Source organism: Gymnogyps californianus, chromosome 5 (genome assembly GCF_018139145.2).
Source record: "Gymnogyps californianus isolate 813 chromosome 5, ASM1813914v2, whole genome shotgun sequence".
Taxonomy (NCBI): Eukaryota; Metazoa; Chordata; class Aves; order Accipitriformes; family Cathartidae; genus Gymnogyps; species Gymnogyps californianus.
Genome location: NC_059475.1, coordinates 47,176,808 through 47,191,799, shown reverse-complemented (window position 1 = coordinate 47,191,799; position 14,992 = coordinate 47,176,808). Strand labels below are relative to the sequence as shown.

The 14,992-nt window shown below is 40.8% G+C and overlaps 1 protein-coding gene across 4 annotated transcripts in view; it reads right to left on the bottom strand.

Moving 5' to 3' along the window:
* Positions 1–14,992, bottom strand: part of NRXN3 (neurexin 3) — a 988,734-nt gene that overhangs the window by 934,239 nt on the left and 39,503 nt on the right. For 2 of the 4 annotated variants that reach the window (XM_050898472.1, XM_050898473.1), the window contains exons 3-4: positions 9,341–9,370; positions 6,970–6,981 (exon numbers count right to left, since the gene is read on the bottom strand). In XM_050898472.1, the coding sequence (XP_050754429.1) occupies positions 6,970–6,981; positions 9,341–9,370 (42 nt within the window). The remainder of the gene's footprint in view (positions 1–6,969; positions 6,982–9,340; positions 9,371–14,992) is intronic. The other 2 variants (XM_050898470.1, XM_050898471.1) reach the window with 1 other exon arrangement.

Below are 14,992 nucleotides of genomic sequence, written 5' to 3'. Positions count from 1 at the left end.
CAAATGCTACTGACTTTTTTAATGGTGACAACTGTGTACACAAATTCTCAAAGTACCAGTTCTGTTTAAAGCCTTTCCCCACAAAGCAGTGCTAGTAACGGACTGTTTCTATTAAATGCTTTGCAGTTTTTCACTTTAACAAGAGGAGAACTAAGGCCATCATTTAGTGAGAATGATCCAGAATCCCTCAGGTTAGTGTTGGAACAGTCTCAGAGCCAGATTCTTCCCTGCACTATTTCTTTTACATCAGTGCATTTCCTCTCCTTCGATATCAGTTATACCACAATAAAATCTTTGCAGTGCAGTGAAGAATACAGCTCTTAATACCATTACATCAAACCTCTTGGTATATAAAGCATATCTAGTACGAGATCAACATCTCGCAGAAAATCCTGCTAAAACAGAATTTGGGGACTTTATCCTTGCAGGTACACAACACATTCCCAGGTGCAACACACCTTTAATTTCTATGGGCTTCACCAGCTGTTTAGGGAACACAGTACCTTAAGCACAGCAACTTGCAGGATAAGTCGTCTGTAACATAAGTTTCAAAACAAAAAGGCTTTGAAAACAAATGAATATGCTACAACCTGTGAGTGCTGGATTCACACCTGATTCCTCACTCTCTGTAGTGGTATTTCCTATTATCTTCCCTTATTTCGTAGCCTATCAGTACTGATCTCTATTTAGATACATGCACTCAGAACTATCAAGGCTCTTGAAACAAATGTGGGAATGAAAGCCAGCATGAGAAGGAGCTCTAGCTCCATGAAAGCGGTGAGTATGGCCAAATAAATGAAAGGTGGTGGGTGTCACAGGAAGATCAGCAACTAGCACTGGTGCATTGCCAAAATCAGAATCAAAAACCAGAATACTGATGTGGGGGAAATCACACATGACATGACTTAATAACTGACACAGATGATACTGGGTGAGTTATATCAGACGATACGAGAAAGCGTGACCTTCTTCACAGTAATAGTTTTACAACCATTTGTATGGCATGTTATCCACTAATCTCTAGTCAAAATATTTACTATCTGGTAAAGCACTGCAAATAAGGCTGCTGTTTCTAAGTGCTTACTCTTAATGCATAAGATCCAGCTTACACAGCACATTTTTTCTGAACTGTTCAATACCATAATGTTATCACTCTAGTCCACAAAAGGCCACAATGAGCCTTAAAACAGGAAACTCCCCTCTTTCACTGGGTGTCATATTTTTGCAGGGCTGTCTGATGTGTGTGACAGGGGTCTATTTCAGTTCCTGATGGCATTATCACCACTTTGCTGCATTACCATAAAGCCCAGGAAATAAGCTATTACCCACCATCACTCCTCCCAAATGTTATCACAGAGAATCATGCATTCACAAAACAGCATTAACTGTGAGAATTAGAGTCCATTTAAACTGCAGCTGTTCCTTCATTCCTAAATAGGTTCTTAGATCAAAACTTCTCCCTGACTGGTCTCATTACCAAATGTCCCTTTCAACTGGAAAAAGAAAAAGATCACTTTAAAAAATTCAAAAAATATTTTACAGATAACGCTCCTTCCCTGTATTATGACAAGCAGGTAAGTAACATTAAAATGAAGAAATTTTCCAAAAATACAGTGGATGTTTTAGCTTTCAGAATTGTGAGCTGAAATTTTGCCTTCAAATCATCTCTGGCAACAGAAATGAACCTGTAATTTTGATTTTCTATTTCTAGTTTATCTCATTTTCAGAATCTCAAGCTTCAATTATTTAAGGGAAAGACATTCTGTTTATTTTTAATGATAATACTAACTCTGCAGTAAGGGCTTTCTTTTAAATACAAAACCTAAATCCTGGATCTAATATACATGCTGGTGTTCCTTTCAGCTCTAAACCCATGCCCTAGAAAAACCCACAACCTTATATTCTGCTATTATCAAAGAAAACATTGCTTATTATGTTCCATTTCCCTTTCTGCTTCTTTGCCTCTTTGTTACTGTCTGTTGGAAGGACTCCAATCTGCAGGGAAAAAACACTCTCAAATCTAAACTGAAAAACCTAAATGCCGGGAAAAGGCACAATGTCTCTTTAAGAGTCAACAGTAAATTAACTTGCCCATAAGAGTGCAATAATTAGCAGTTAGTAGCTTATTAAAAGGATGGCAAAGGCCAAGCTGCCATCTGGGATCTCCAGTTTCTTGTGATTGTTATTATGTCAAGATGTGCAACTTGCATTAGCTTTCATGTCACTGTGCTTGCCCTTATTTTACATGTAAATTTTAATGAAAGATACAGCACTTTAAAAATCAGATGTCCATCAAAAGTGCTATTAGTCTGCTTTTTACAAAGCATATGGCCTGTTTTGCTACCTCTGCATCTCTACACACCAATGAATGCCTCAAATGAAGAAAACAGAGGAAGAAAAAAAAGCCTTTCAATGATATCAATTAAATATTCTCTTTGGGCAGAGTGAAACCTGAGCCTCATCGAAAACAGAAGACTACAATACAGCGTAAGAGGACAATATTTTAGCTCCTGTTTACACACAACATGACCACAATGCCTTTAACTCTCACAGGAATCATTCTTCTTAATAAAAATGAAAGCCAACAAAGAATCAGCTGTTTATTCACACGTTAGAAAGTCACAGTTTTAAAATAAGGCAGAAAGAAAGCATGTCAGAAAAAATAAATTACCTATAAACTACAAAATACTTAACACATTATTAAATATTAAATATATTATTGTAATCACACATGCTCATATGCACAAACAAAAAAATAATTTACTAGAAACGTCCTATTTAATGTCTCATTTGTCTGCCTTCATAAATACATTACAAAGAGGTGTAAAAAGAAGAATGTTTAGAAGACATCTATTCCTTTGTGTTAGCTGATATTCAACATTTAAGTGACTTCATTCACCAAAGTTCAGAAAATGTCATCACCTCTGGAATATAAAGAAATAGGATGAATGCCTTGCAGAAATGTCCCTCAATTTCTTACATTTGAAATTCATCAACTATCAATCATCTCTAATTAGACTTATAAGAATTATATTAAAATATTTGTTTCTTCCCTAAATAAATATGAAACCAGCAGCAAAAATTCACTTACAAAAAATTATTCCAGAAGAGTGACATCTACATTCAAGGGGCCTTGATTCTATCAAAGAGGGTTCACAGATTGGGTATTCGCTAACCATAAAATAAAATGCTTTATTTTTCAAACAGTCATTAAGAGGAAAGTTAAAACTGAAAGTCACCATCCTTATAATAATGCAGGACTTTTTTCCCACCAAAAGGAAAACAAACCCAATACCACACATATTTTAAAAGTATTAAGGAAAGGACTGTCAGTGTAGAAACCAAAACCATACAATATTCACATTTAAAACCCAAATATTAAGATGTTTTACAGGGCAAAGCAGAGCTTAAAAACCACTGCCAAGGCTGGCAAGATGAATGTAGTGTTGTTTTTCCCCTTGTATAATTAGGTATTTATAGAGCACAAATGATTTAATTTGTTACTGATGTTTCACTTCAACATTTGCATAAACTCTTGGCCACTCAGATAGACTTACTCAACATCACTCTGAAATCCTAATGGTATTACTGGTGAAGAACTCAAAATTATTTTCCAGATCAGCAAGGTCCAGTCATTTCTTTCTATCCAAGTCCACAAATGCTATTTTGTTTTTTCTGTGCCATTACCTCCTCGTCAATATTATTGAACAATTCAAAGAAAAAACAATGTCACACTGCTCACTGAGAGCAATGCTGAACAGTACGAGACTTAAAAGACCTACTTGGGTTAAGAGCAGTTAGGACCAAGGGAAATAATCTGATCTTGCAGTGCTGAGAACTACATGCGGAATTTGCCAATAGACTTTGGTCTACACAACATGCATTAAAAAATGTCCCACCCATGAAATATGTGAGTACTCTTTCATTTCTCTCTGGGAATGGGGAAAAAACCTGCTTCATGTTGAAAATGAGTGTGCAGCTATGCAGTTTTTCATCCCAAGCACAGCTACTGATGGAGGGAAGGAGCCCAGTGCCTTAGAGGAGAAGCAGCAGTCTGCAGACTGCACGGGCGCTGCGGAGGTGTCCTGTGCACACCCAGAAACCAGCCACACCTCACTGTCATTCTTTGTGTCAGAGGGGGCGTTTGGGACTTTTCAGTTCTTTGGGTGAATCTTGGCCCACTAAATTCAACATGAACTTTGCTATTGCCTTCAAGAAGACACAGGACTTCATTCACCAAAAATAGCAGAGTCCCACCAGGAATACAGCCAATTTCCTCTGGAGGCACAAAGCTCAGTAGAAGCCAGATCCAAACCAAAAGTGACGGTAAAACAAAACCCACTACATACATAAAGGAATGGTGAAAGGTAGCAAAAAGGCAAATTATCATTTCCTTAACAAAGGCTGTCAAGAGAACAAATGATATGGAAGAATGTGACTACACATTAACTCCAGTTCAATAGCAAATTAGAGTTGGATATTTATGATCTCCTTTGGTATCATTTACTTGTGGGGGAGTGTTAGGGAAATAAACTCAATACAATTGTTCCTTAATTGTCAGTTCCTCTCCAGAAGAGAAGTCGCATTCAGCAATTCATGCCAAACTAAATAAAAGTCCTCCCAGCTCATCATACATTTACCTCATCTCCGCAACCAGTTCCATATGCCTAAGAAAAACATAAACAATGCATATATACTCAGTTCAAGTTAAAATGCAAGTGGTACCCAGGTGCTTTTCTGTATCTCAACTACTCCAGCCATTACCCCAGAACACCTACACTTCATCCTCTTCAGCTTTCCAGGAACTTATTTTAAACAAAAAAAAAAAAAAAAAATCTCCTGAACTTTTTAAAAAGGATAGATGCAGAAGAAGCCTCTTTACTACAGTGGAAGCAAATAATGAAGGACTTGTTTCAAATGATGAATGCAAGGTCACAGACTGCTATACGTTGTGAAGAGGGTTTATGAAATCAAATACATCATATCCTTTGGCTACATACGTGGCATGAGACAGAGTGGCTGCCAGTTTTTACTAAAAACTACAAGAATGCCAAAAAATACGAACCTTCCAGGTAAAATCACTAAGGCATCTGGTACCACCTTTTCTGTGAGCTGAAGGCCATGTGTGGGTTCAAAATTACACCGCTTGAGCCCTCTGAAGGTAATACCATTTTTCATAGAGTGATGGTTCTCTGATGAAGTCACTTGCTATAACTAGAGCTAAAAACTACACATAGCTGGCAAGTGAAACAATATTTTCACTCAGTGACACAATAAATTAAGTTTCAGTGCATATGAATTAATTGTGGACTATATATTATAATCCTCACTCCTACAGGCTCAACTGTGAGTTTCACTTCGGAAAAGACTTTCAGTTTAGTCCTGCACAGACTGGCCTGCAGCACAAACGCCATCCGAGAAAAGAAGGGAGCAACATGAGCTAACATCACACCATACAAGACTCGCCCTGATCTACACTGACCCTTAAATCACACTAAGCCATACATCCGCTAACTCAATTATTGGCAGCCGTGTTGAGGCACAGTAACATTTTGTATGGTATGCTTAGAGCTTTAGGTTCTCGCAGATTTTACAGTGTATATATGTGATTATTATGTTCTGATGTTCACCTCTTGCTAAGAAGATAGCTCTGAGTACAGCTTATGTATTATCCTCTACTGCCCAACTTTGGATAGAGTAGAAAAGCTATGAAATTAATTATTGGAATATTTTTTCAACCTCAAACCAGAACAAATAATATTGATTACATGATCCACCCCATCACAGAGAATCCAACAATATAACCTTGTCAGAAGAAGGCAGGGCATCAGAAAGAGGAATCATGCAAAGAGAAAGTGTTTAATATGCCATTGTGTTCCCCAGAATTCTGGCATTACAGGAGGAGTGATCACTGGGCAGAGACTGCTTGTGCCTCAAAGGAAAGTTATTATGAACAAATCCTCTGAGCTCTCATATGCTCTCAAATTTACAGTAGTACAATTAGTCATTTCATCCCCCAATGTCTTATTGGCATGGACACACCCAACATCCTCTAATGTGTTCAAATCATGCTGATCAATAGATCAGATTCTTCAGCAGTGTATTTGTTGAAAAGGAGTAAGCCTCAAACCTTTTAATCTCTCTGTCTCATTGGAAAATAGGACAAAGAAATGGATTTTCATCGAGTAGTGCTTATAATTTATCAATTAATCTTCACCTCTCCCTCCAATCCAACCGGAGACCCACAGCAGGTTTGTAGCATTTTGCCTTTTTGACAGTTTTGATTAGGGATTGATGACTGCCCTCTGCATGCTAAAGATAGGTGTGAACTGCTGAAGAGCAAGCTGGAGCCCCAGAGCAGCCTTACATGCCCTGTGCTGTACTGAGCTACAAAGGAAATGGACCTCTCTGTTTAGCAGTGCTGATCACTTCTATTCCTCTGCAGCTTTTTGCAACTCAATTTCTCTTTGAAAAACACCTTTCTGCTAACAGAGAGGATGGGAAGCAGAGCTGGGGGGAGAAATGATAGCTCAAAAGACCTCCATCGTTGAAGGGTACTGGACAAGCCCAGGTCCTGCTTCCACCAACACCAGTGCCAAAATTCCCAGCAGTGGCATCGCTCCAGTGCAAGAGAGTCGGCAGTACCAGCTCACTGGCCTCTGGCTCTGTCTTCGACTGAACTGACGGTCCTTTTGCACCCCAGCGTCACCAGCTACAGACAGCCTGACACTGCGCAGCCCATACTTAGTGTGAACAGGGAGAAAATAACATCTGTTAAGAAGGCCTCAAAGCATTCATCTTAATAAATATTTCTTCCATAATTCAATACAAAACAAAAGATTGTTAAGAGACTTTTAACAGTAATGGCATTAAGTTCCAATATGAACCACATTCATAAAAATACAATTTGTCTGTTGACAAACAAACATTTTACAAGCAATGACATCTTAGAAAGAATGCAATCTCTACCTTTACTTCTACCTACAGACAGGAGGGTGTGCGTCCAGTTAAGAGGAGGAACAAGAGGGGTGTCCGTCATGGAAGAGGCAAAAGAGAAGAGAAGGAGGAAGCATAAAAAACAGAAAATTATGTCACTGGCCATACTTACAAAAATGAGAAAATGAGCATATTTATGTAGCAGCCAAACCCAACAAAACACAATGTCAAGGGAAAAACAAGAGACACACCACAACTAAAGCACAAAGCAAGGCTTAAACAACTAACAGTACAACCAGCAACTGCCTGGTTAAGCCCTTTGGCTTTAATTTGATTTTCTACTGAGAAATGCAAACTCTCATGCAATAGCACGCCAGTGATATGCCTCATTCCACGTCAAATTCAAAACAGCAAGGGAAACAACAGAGTAGGACAGAAAAAAAATAAATCTCATGGTAATGTATTTGCTAAACACATTTCACCTACCAGAGCTAATGTATTTGTATATAATGTTGACATTGCATATTTACTCACACATATACATTTACATATTTTATATCCATCATATTTTTATAGAGAGTAAATATTTATCAAAAGGGAATCTCTGTGAGTTGGTTGGCAAGAAAAGAGAAGCCACTGTTCCCTGATGCGTCATGGATAAATAAGGGTGGCTAAAGTTGCCAGAAGCCAATAGTTTTCACATTTTTTTGCCAGGCAAGGGAGTATAGAAAGGGCTGATGACAATCATACAGGCCTGAATAGACCATGCAAGTCTTCAGGACCCAGCTGGGTTGCAACTTGTAATTTAAATGGCCAAGTGCATCTGTTTATATAATCCAGTGCTAAACCACTGACTGCTACAAAGATACATTCAGTGTTATTGGGACTGAAAGTGGCCGTGAAAGTTCACTGTCCTGATCACTCCCAACATGCCATCATCCTTCCTCTGCCAACGGCTTGCCATACTCAGCTGCATCCTGAGCAACTAGGACATGCTGAAGGGACCTCTCTGCTGGATGCTCCTTCAACAAGCACGATCTCTGAGCCATGAACCCAGTTGAACAGTAAGTGGGGACAGAGAAGGAGCTCAATGCTTCCCAGAGCTTAGCCCGATGCTTCACATGCCAAATACCATGGTCTTGACATGCACTCTTAAAGAGCCCTGTTTTCCCAGCTTTCCCACCACACAGGGATGCTACGCAGCACAGAAACTGAACAGTGAGCCTCAACTTCACTTCTGATTCTTTCCTAAGCTCTCATGACCTCAGAGCAGACATCTGCCTTGAACTACAGAATAAAAACTGATTATGTCCTAAGCCTCTCTACATTTCACTGAGATACACAGAAACTGTCTCTTTTATTCAAGTACCTAATTATCCTTGAGCCTTCACAGGCACTACGTTCTACCTTATTAACTCTTCGGACTGTCTAACCTCAGATACATGTTCACTTAATGGCAAAAACACTGTGGGTACATCTAGTCTAGGAAAGCCTCATCAGGCTTTAGAGTCAAAACTCACATTTTCTCCCCATAGACAAACAGTTGCTCTGGTCTTCCTAGTGCACCATGTGCACACACCTTGCATTAAGTCTTCAACCATTTCACTCCTGTATTCCCAAGACTAGAATGCATCACCAGCACTGCTAACTCCTCCCTGTGTACCCATGTCAGCAAGACACTGACACTGTCAGCGGAAAATAGAATCACCCCTCTCCTCACCTCGCCTCTCGTCACCAGCTTCTTGCTCCACACCCCCATAGTGCAAAATGGGACTAATGATCCCATCATGTCACAGCCAATAGATCTGTAACACAATCCAGGCTGAGATATTGAAATGTGAACTCTGATACAGGCCTCGATCCCATTTGTAGCCCAACCTGGGGTTAGCTCTGCTCTTTTTCGAAACCATTTTGCTCTGTGCATACTTGAATATTTTAAATTGCAGACACAGGACTTACAGGCCATTATATGCAATTTTCCTCAGGATTCATAATGAGTTAGGATCATGCCATGAGGGCTATTAACATATTTTTTGTAATAATTGCACTCTTAAAAATAAAGACCAACACTGAGGTCTATATTTACCAGGCAGAAGTGGGAGTCATTATAGCTGGCACAACAAGAAAGAAATGCCAAGATAAAATAGTTGGTGGACTGCATGGCAGGGGGAAGCATACCTCTTTACTGTCCATGGAATCATTTCATGCTCCCTCCTGGGCACCTGAGTGCCAGGCTGAGAAGAAGCCATGGCTCATGGGACACAGAGGCAAAAATGCAAATGGCTTGACTGGCACCCAGTAGGCTTAGTTGCTTTTGTCATGCAAAGCCCATCTCAGAAAAGCAGCAGGGACAAAGCGCTTTCATGATCAGTGACTGAAACAAAGAGAAAGTCGAAGGACTTACCTTGTTCAGCCATCATCAGGTGTGAGAGGCCTTTGAAAGAGAGAGAGAGAGAGAGAGGAAGTAAGAAAAAAAGAACAAAACAGAAAAAGAAGCAGCAATATCCATGCATACTGGTCGCAGTCCAATACCTTTCAGGATTGGAGCTCGCATACTTGATCTAGACCAAGTATGGGTTTAGCACACAGGGCACACACATATGCACGTGCTGCTTTCCACACTGAGCAGGAAAGCATCTGTCCCAGGTAGAAAAAAACCTACTGGTAGTTGCAGAACTGTGTTTGAGGTTCATCATATTCCTTGGGGAGCGACTCCAGAGGCACTGCACACCGATATGGCTAAATGGGCTAGGAAAGCCAAGGTCTGCAATGGGGCCCTGCAGGGAGCATTCGCTCCTCCGGAGAGCTACAGAAATAACTTCTCCTCAGCTAAAGATTTAAAATTCAAGTCTGCAGTGGTCAGTGAAAGGGAGGCCATGATCCCACCACATCTGCTTCAGACAAAACATCTGGGCTAAATGCATACACACACACACAAAGCTATCCTCATTCTTGACCGTGGTGGCTTCAGCATGTATTTTTAGGAGTCGATCAACACTGCTCACACTTACTAATTAGACACCAGTACACCAGACCTGGCAAGGACTAAAAAAAATTACCTGTAACCTGTTTTTAATACTACTCCATTTCCTTTCTGGGAAGAACTGGAGATTCGACTTCTGAGGGCAGTGTGTTTCTTTACGGCTCTAAAGCTAAAGCTACTCTTTGGTTTCATAATTCAAGGTAAAGCCAGAAAGCAGCATAGCTCCCCTCAGCAGTGACAGTCAGTGTCAGCTCTGTAGATGGGGCTGTGGTGGTCACTTGGGTTGCTCCAGTCTCTGTCCGATAACTCTTTCTGGCATAAACCTTGTTTGTTTCAATTAAAATCCATTTCTAGCCCCAATTTTCAAATATGTTTACTGTACATCTGCATTCATACAAATATAGTTTAGATACTATTGTATATATATTCATGCCCAATCCATTACGCATCAACTGACCCATTAGTTAATTTTGTGATACATGATATCACAGAACATAACAAAAATCAAGTCTTACTCACTCAAGCCATGAGTGACCCCTTTCATACTTGGTGCCCTGGCCTTCTTCCCTTAGCTTGATTCCTTCTCCACATCTCCTACCTCTCACAGCACTTTGTATGGCAGGGATTTTGATACACACATACACACACACCCCCACCCACACACACCCCCTATCTTAAGTCAGTTTATTAATCAAACAGGGCTGTGACTTTTTTAATTTCACGGAGACTGAGAGGTCAAATGAATTTATTAGAATGAGAATTTTCAACAAGCAGCATGCTGAGTTTGAATTTGTTTATTTCTCTCTTTTATATTTTTCCTTTGCGTCTGCTAGAGAAATCTAAAATCCAGATCATCCCAAGAATACGTTCACCCACAGAGAACTCCAAGCCAGATAAGGGGATTAATAATTGTGCAGTCTAAGGAATGCAAATATCTTAATGTTCTTGAAGATTATTGTGGATTTAAAAAAATAATCAGAAACACAACATAGGTTTAGATTTTTTTAGGTTTTTTAGCTATAAATAAACATAGCAGATTTGATAATGTAGGACATATTTCTGGTCTAAATTACAAGATATAATTTCACTGAATCGTTTTGCTCTGCTAGTAGAGTGGGTTGAATTTGTGTCTCTATTTATGGCCACTGACCCCATCATTCTTGATAGGCAAATCTTAGGTCTGTCCAAACAGGCACTTGAAAGTCACTGTAAAAGGCACTGTAAAAGACGAGAAGACAAAAGTATAATTGTTAGGACCTACAAAGCAGAGAGACCCTGTAGCAATGGTGAAAAAGGAGAAAAGGCAAGAAGGTGGCAGTATGACATGCAACTGAAGCTGGCCGAACAGGGAGGGGCCATCACACCCAGAGCAGAGACAGGGGTCCCAAGCCCTCAGCCCTTGTACACCGCGGGGAAGGAAAGCCATGGCTAAGAGGCACAGCACCAAAAGGTGCAGCTGTTGGGGATGGCAGGGGCCTTGTCCACTTGGGGAGACGGGACACTGACAAAGAGAAACTTCCAGAGAGGGCTCAAAGCAAGAGCCTGCATTAAACACCCTGAATCACACTGTAAGAAGACCCCTTCTCTCTCCACCAGCCACAGAGGAGCTATAAAAATCTCAAAATGTCAGAAACGTCAACATCCCTTTTGTCCTTATCCCCGGAAGGCCAATGCTGTGCGCCCTATCTGTCAGGCGCATCAGCCAGGTGCAGCCCAGAGCCCTTCACCTGCGGTCCAGGAGTGAGCGCACCTCCCAAATGTACCCACCATTCTGGCCCCCAGTTTGGCCTTGGTTTAAATGCCTGCAAAAGAGAATCTCCCTAAGAAATGTTCTGACTCCTTCTGCTTCTTGGCAAATTTGAAATACAACAGCAGCTGTGGTATTGTATGTACCTCTTGATTTTCTAGTCCCAACTGGACAATGGAAGTAGGGAGATTAATGAAAAATAATGTCCCCCACCCCCCAATTGCTACTTTTTCCTTTTTAAAACAGGAAGAAAAAGGAGGGTGGACTTGGAGATATAGCAAAAACCCAATATTATCTCTTAAGTTGTCCGTCAACACAGATCCTTATTTTAACAAAAAGAACACCAACAGAATTCCAGATTCATTATTAGATAGAATAATAATATAAATAATGAAATAACATATCAGTTTTTCTCATCTGAACATTTTCCTCCCTTGCAATTTAAAGTAGGAGTGAAAATCAGTGTATTTATCTCCAACAAAATGTCATTAACAACCAAAACCTTCAACCATTGAGATCTAAAATCTGTGACATTTGCAGCATGTGTAACAAAGGCCCCAAATTAGTCACAGTAAAATCAACACGGAAAACATGAACTGACATCATTGTCTCACCTTTACATCAGTTTCAAGACATGACAAGACACTAAAACAATTTTCAAATCATAAAAGTCAAAGTCATCTCAAGGTGGCATGGGGTAGCACTTGCTATTGAACTATAATAAACAAATAGGGCATCCACAAACCAATGCAAGAGGTGTGAGAATTGTTCAGACCTGCAAACTAGACCAGATTTTGCCAGAACAGGGGGAACACCTATCACCATGCTATTTGGGCATCAACCATAAAGGCCAGCAAAGCTTTCAGCAGGCTCAGGACGCTAAATGAACTCATCAGGCCCCAAAGCACATTATTCACATATACAGCCATTGTGCCAATAGCCATCCCGTTCCAGCGGAATCCTGTAAGAAAATCTGAGTTTCCACCTAAATCCAGGTGAAACATGCTTTCCTTTTAATCTTAGAGTTGTTCAACAAGAAACCCAGATTAAAGCCTCAGGGCTACAAACCCAGCCAGTGTAGAACTGGGAAAAGGTTGACACAAACCTGCACGAGCCACAACGATCAAGGGGTTGTGTGCTTTTTCTAAGCCGATCTAGTCATTCTTATAATAATCTACTGGCTGGGCACAATTGCTGCCAACAAAAATGGTGGTTAGCAAGTGCTCTGGAAAAGGCTTAGGAAAACCTCAGAATAAATAGCTTATCTGCCTGCAAAGAAATTTTATGTCAAAGTCAGGAATCTGGTGACTTGCTATTCTTGAACTTCAAACGTGAGTGACAGTAAGGACAAGCACATGGCTTCGGAAGAATGTTCTCAACAGGTTTCTTAGATAATGACAAGCATCTGCTTGTGCTCATCCTCTGGAGCCCCAGCTTCTTCAGACTTTCAGCAGTAACGTGAAGAGAAAGTGGCCTGCTTCTTCAGAACATTGGTTTGTTATTAAAATAATATGTCCATTGCTGAGGGCAGACAGACATATAAACTCTGCTCTATGGCCATGACTTATGCCTGCCACAACTGACTCATTCTTCCTATTTAGGTCTAGAAGTTTTTTTGATATTTCTTTAACCTACTACCAAATCAGTATTATTTTCTTAAAGGTTAATATTAATCTTCCTTGATCTCAAAGTAACATTTCAAAGAACTACTTTTTTTAAAAAAATTGTGAACCATCTGCTTTCTCTATCAAAATAGTAAAATTAAGTGGCTCTAATTGTACAAAGTATCAAGGGCCAACACTGGATTCTTATGAAGCCAGAAGGACATTTTTAAAAGTAGCTTCAGAGTACGATGATATGAAAGAGCAATGTAGTTAAACAGCAGTCCTCATCTTTAAGGATTTACTAGGGGCAACTTTCAGGGTGGAGGAGAAAATGAAGGAAACCTTGGAGGCAATTTGAACCTCACCCCCACTGCCGCCCTCGCCCAGCACCACATTCGGGTACTTAGCACTTAAAATGGAAAAATAAAGCCACAAAACCTAAGAAGGTGGGGAGAGCACAAACACAGCTGAGAGTGACAACTGATTGCAGCAACAAAGGAAGATGGACTCCTTCATCTAGTTAATTATAGCTTGTCCCATATTACTGGGCCCATGCTCTGGGGCTGTGCACGTGTGCGTGGGTGTGCATGCAGTGCTGAATTGCTCTGTTAAGGCGGGCAGGCTCAGTATTTCCCTTTTAATGATGCTGCCAGATGATTAGCCCAAAAGCTCTTAATGAATGGGAAGAGAGACTGCCAGCAGCAGCAGCAGCCGCCCAGCTCTCCCCAGGGGCAGGCTTGCCCACAGAGGATCCTTTCCTGGCTATCAGGCTCCATGACCCATTCAAACAATAACAGGGCCAGCTGCAATGTTTGTCTGAGGCAGGGCATCGTGCCCTCTGGTCCAGGATATACATACAAATCGTTTACGGCAGAGCTGAAGAAAGAAATCATGCAAACCAGGGATTCTTCCAAAAATAAAATGACATCTACTATAGAGAAGAGCACTCTGATGAGTAATGGAGTCTGTTGTTTACACCTCCTTTCCTAATTTCCTAAAACTAGTAATTCCTTAAGAAACGGGCTTTTTTTCTCCTCTGAGCCTCCTACCCCAGCTCCATCAGCAGTTCCCTTTTCTAGCTAGGGAGGAGAGCTGACAAGTCCCTCGTCTCCCACGTGGTCCTTCTTAAAATAGGTATCTTGAGGTTTTCTAAAACCTAAAGACCAAGGAAGACTCCCTAAGAGTCCCCATATACCAAAAAGAGGGCATTCCAACAGCGTCAAAGGATGGGACTCAGAGGAAGAAGCAAAACCCTTGTCTTAAGAGATGTGAAGAACGGATGAAGAGGAAAAATCATTCTGAGGCCTAGTTCAGACCTTTTACCTGCTAGACAGGTCAGCTTTGCCAAGAGGATGACCTGATTCCTTGGCTGCTGGCATACATGGTGCCTGTTTTTTCTAACTGGACAAAGCAGTAGCACAGGCTGGGGAGCAGTCATTTTTGTTTGATTCAACCATGATATGCACAACAGCCAAGGGGCTCCTTGCAGGCCCCAGCAGTGAGGCCAGCCGGGAGTGCAGTTTTGTTATTGTAGCCGGAGGCCCACTTCCAATCCAATTACACACAACAGCTGTGCTAGCTCCTCTTTTCCATCCCCTTTGCTTCCTCTGCTATGTAATGCCAGGATAGGTTTTGTCATTATTGGGGGCAGTGAGCCAGGGTGAGTGGCACCTACTCTGAGTGATCAAAGGAATAAGAGCATGAGGTAGAAGCCAAAGGGAA